Source organism: Condylura cristata, unplaced genomic scaffold (genome assembly GCF_000260355.1).
Source record: "Condylura cristata isolate star-nosed mole 26May11 unplaced genomic scaffold, ConCri1.0 scaffold00032, whole genome shotgun sequence".
In the NCBI taxonomy this organism is placed as follows: Eukaryota; Metazoa; Chordata; class Mammalia; order Eulipotyphla; family Talpidae; genus Condylura; species Condylura cristata.
The window spans coordinates 20,646,640-20,648,348 of NW_004567133.1; the positions used below are offsets into that span (position 1 = coordinate 20,646,640).

General features: G+C 75.9%; 1 protein-coding gene across 1 annotated transcript in view; it reads left to right on the forward strand.

The window, feature by feature from the left end:
- Nucleotides 1–10: 10 nt before the first annotated feature.
- The window catches only part of LOC105854293 (collagen alpha-1(I) chain-like), a 2,684-nt gene continuing 985 nt past the window's right edge, over nucleotides 11–1,709 (forward strand). The window contains exon 1 of the mRNA XM_012731840.1: nucleotides 11–1,545. Within this exon, the coding sequence (XP_012587294.1) occupies nucleotides 732–1,545 (814 nt within the window). The 5' untranslated portion in view covers nucleotides 11–731. The remainder of the gene's footprint in view (nucleotides 1,546–1,709) is intronic.

The following is a 1,709-nucleotide window of genomic DNA, read 5'->3' on the forward strand; positions in this document are numbered from 1 at the left end:
CGGGCGGGGGCGGGGGCGGCCGCGCCTCCCTGACCAAGGTGCGCCCCACCTCCAGGAGGCGAGGCCGCTCGCCCATCCGGAGGGCAGCCAGGCCCGCGCGTGGTGCCCCCTGCCAGCAGCCTGCTGGCCGCACCCCAGCACCACCTGAGGGGCCTCAGGCGCCAGACCCCTGCAGCCCTCGGGCCCTGACCCGGGCTGTCTGGGGCCGAGTCCCGGCGCCACGGACCTGCGTTGGCGCTGCCGAGCCTGGGGGCGGCCTGGCTGAGGACCCACCGTGTCCCTACACCCCGCTCCAGGATGGGCCTGAGGCCGGGGGGGCGGGGAGCCCCCCTGGGGGCCTTCCCCACACCTGTGGGCACCCTGCAGCACCCCCCTTCAGGAGGCCCCCCAAGCATGGTGTGGGACCCGGCGGGAAGGCCTGGCGCAGGCTGAGACTGGCCCTGGCCTCTTCCCAGGCACCCCTGGGGGCCAGAGCTGGGCTCTGGGTGCAGCCGCCGCACAGGAAGGCACTGAGCAGCGGGGCACGGGCTGGGGCAGGTGGGGCTCCCGGAGCCCACAGCCAGGGCCCTTCCCAGGCTGGACAGGGGCGTCTGGCGCTGGGGCCAGCGGGGGCAGCGGGGTGGCGCAGGCTGCAGGACAGCGGGCCGGGCTACGGTGCTGGGCGGCCAGAGGCGCCGCTGTCGGGGAGAAGGTCTGGCGGATCCAGCCCGAGGGAGGAGGCGGAGAACCGCATGTCCACAACCGACACCCAGCTCCCCGGCCCTCAGCCGGGGCGGCTGCACCACCGCCCACAGACCGGCCCGCCCTGGCGGGGCCTGCCCGGGCCTCCTGGACGCAGGTCTGGGCCACCCACAGCAGCCTGGAGCCTGCTGCGGGCACTGGGGGACCGACGGCAGCGTGGCTCCAGCTCCCCCCGGTGTGGCCGCAGCACCTCCAGGCCGGGCCCCGAGGCAGGGTGCAGGGTGGGCCCAGGGCCCCCAAGAGGCCGCAGGGCCTGGCTGAGAACAGAGCCGAGGCCAGAGGGAGGGACCGCCGGCCGCGGGAGCGGCGGCTCAGCCAGTCCCGCCGGGGGGACAGCCCTGCGGCTGGGCCCCAGACAAGGCAGGGTGCCCAGGGCTCCGGGCCCCCGGGCGCGCACCGCCTCGCCCCTCGCTGCCCAGACCCTGCCATCCCAGGCCCAGCTGGGTGCGGGCGGTGGAGGTGCCACTCAGGGCGACTGCGGTCAGCCCAGGTCACCTGGCGCTCAGCGAGACGCCACCGCTGACAGGGAGGCGGCGAGGCTGTGCTCGGCCTGGGCACGGGCCCACGGAGAAGGGCTGTCCGGCCTGAGGCCAGGCCCAGCCCCACCTCTCCCCACCCCCCCTCTCCCCACAGCTGCTCCCGCCAGCCCGCTCCCGACTGCGGGCAAAGGGAGGCCTTGTCCCTCACATGAGGATAGGGCCGCTAGGGCACAGGCCCCCGCCTGGACACCAGAAAGCGCCCTCGGCAGTGACATGTCAGCCTCCGATTTGAACTCAGGGGCCCTCCCCGCAGCAGTTTATGCAGGTAAAGACGGCGGCCCGGGCCGCCCCGGGCCAGCACGGGGCCAGCACGGGGCCAGCACCAGGCAGGCACCGGAGGTGGCTTCAAAGAACGGTGTGTGGCTCCCGCAGGAGCCCCCCAGCTGCTCCCCAGCAGCGCCGGGAAGGGGGAGCCGGCGGCCCGGGCCG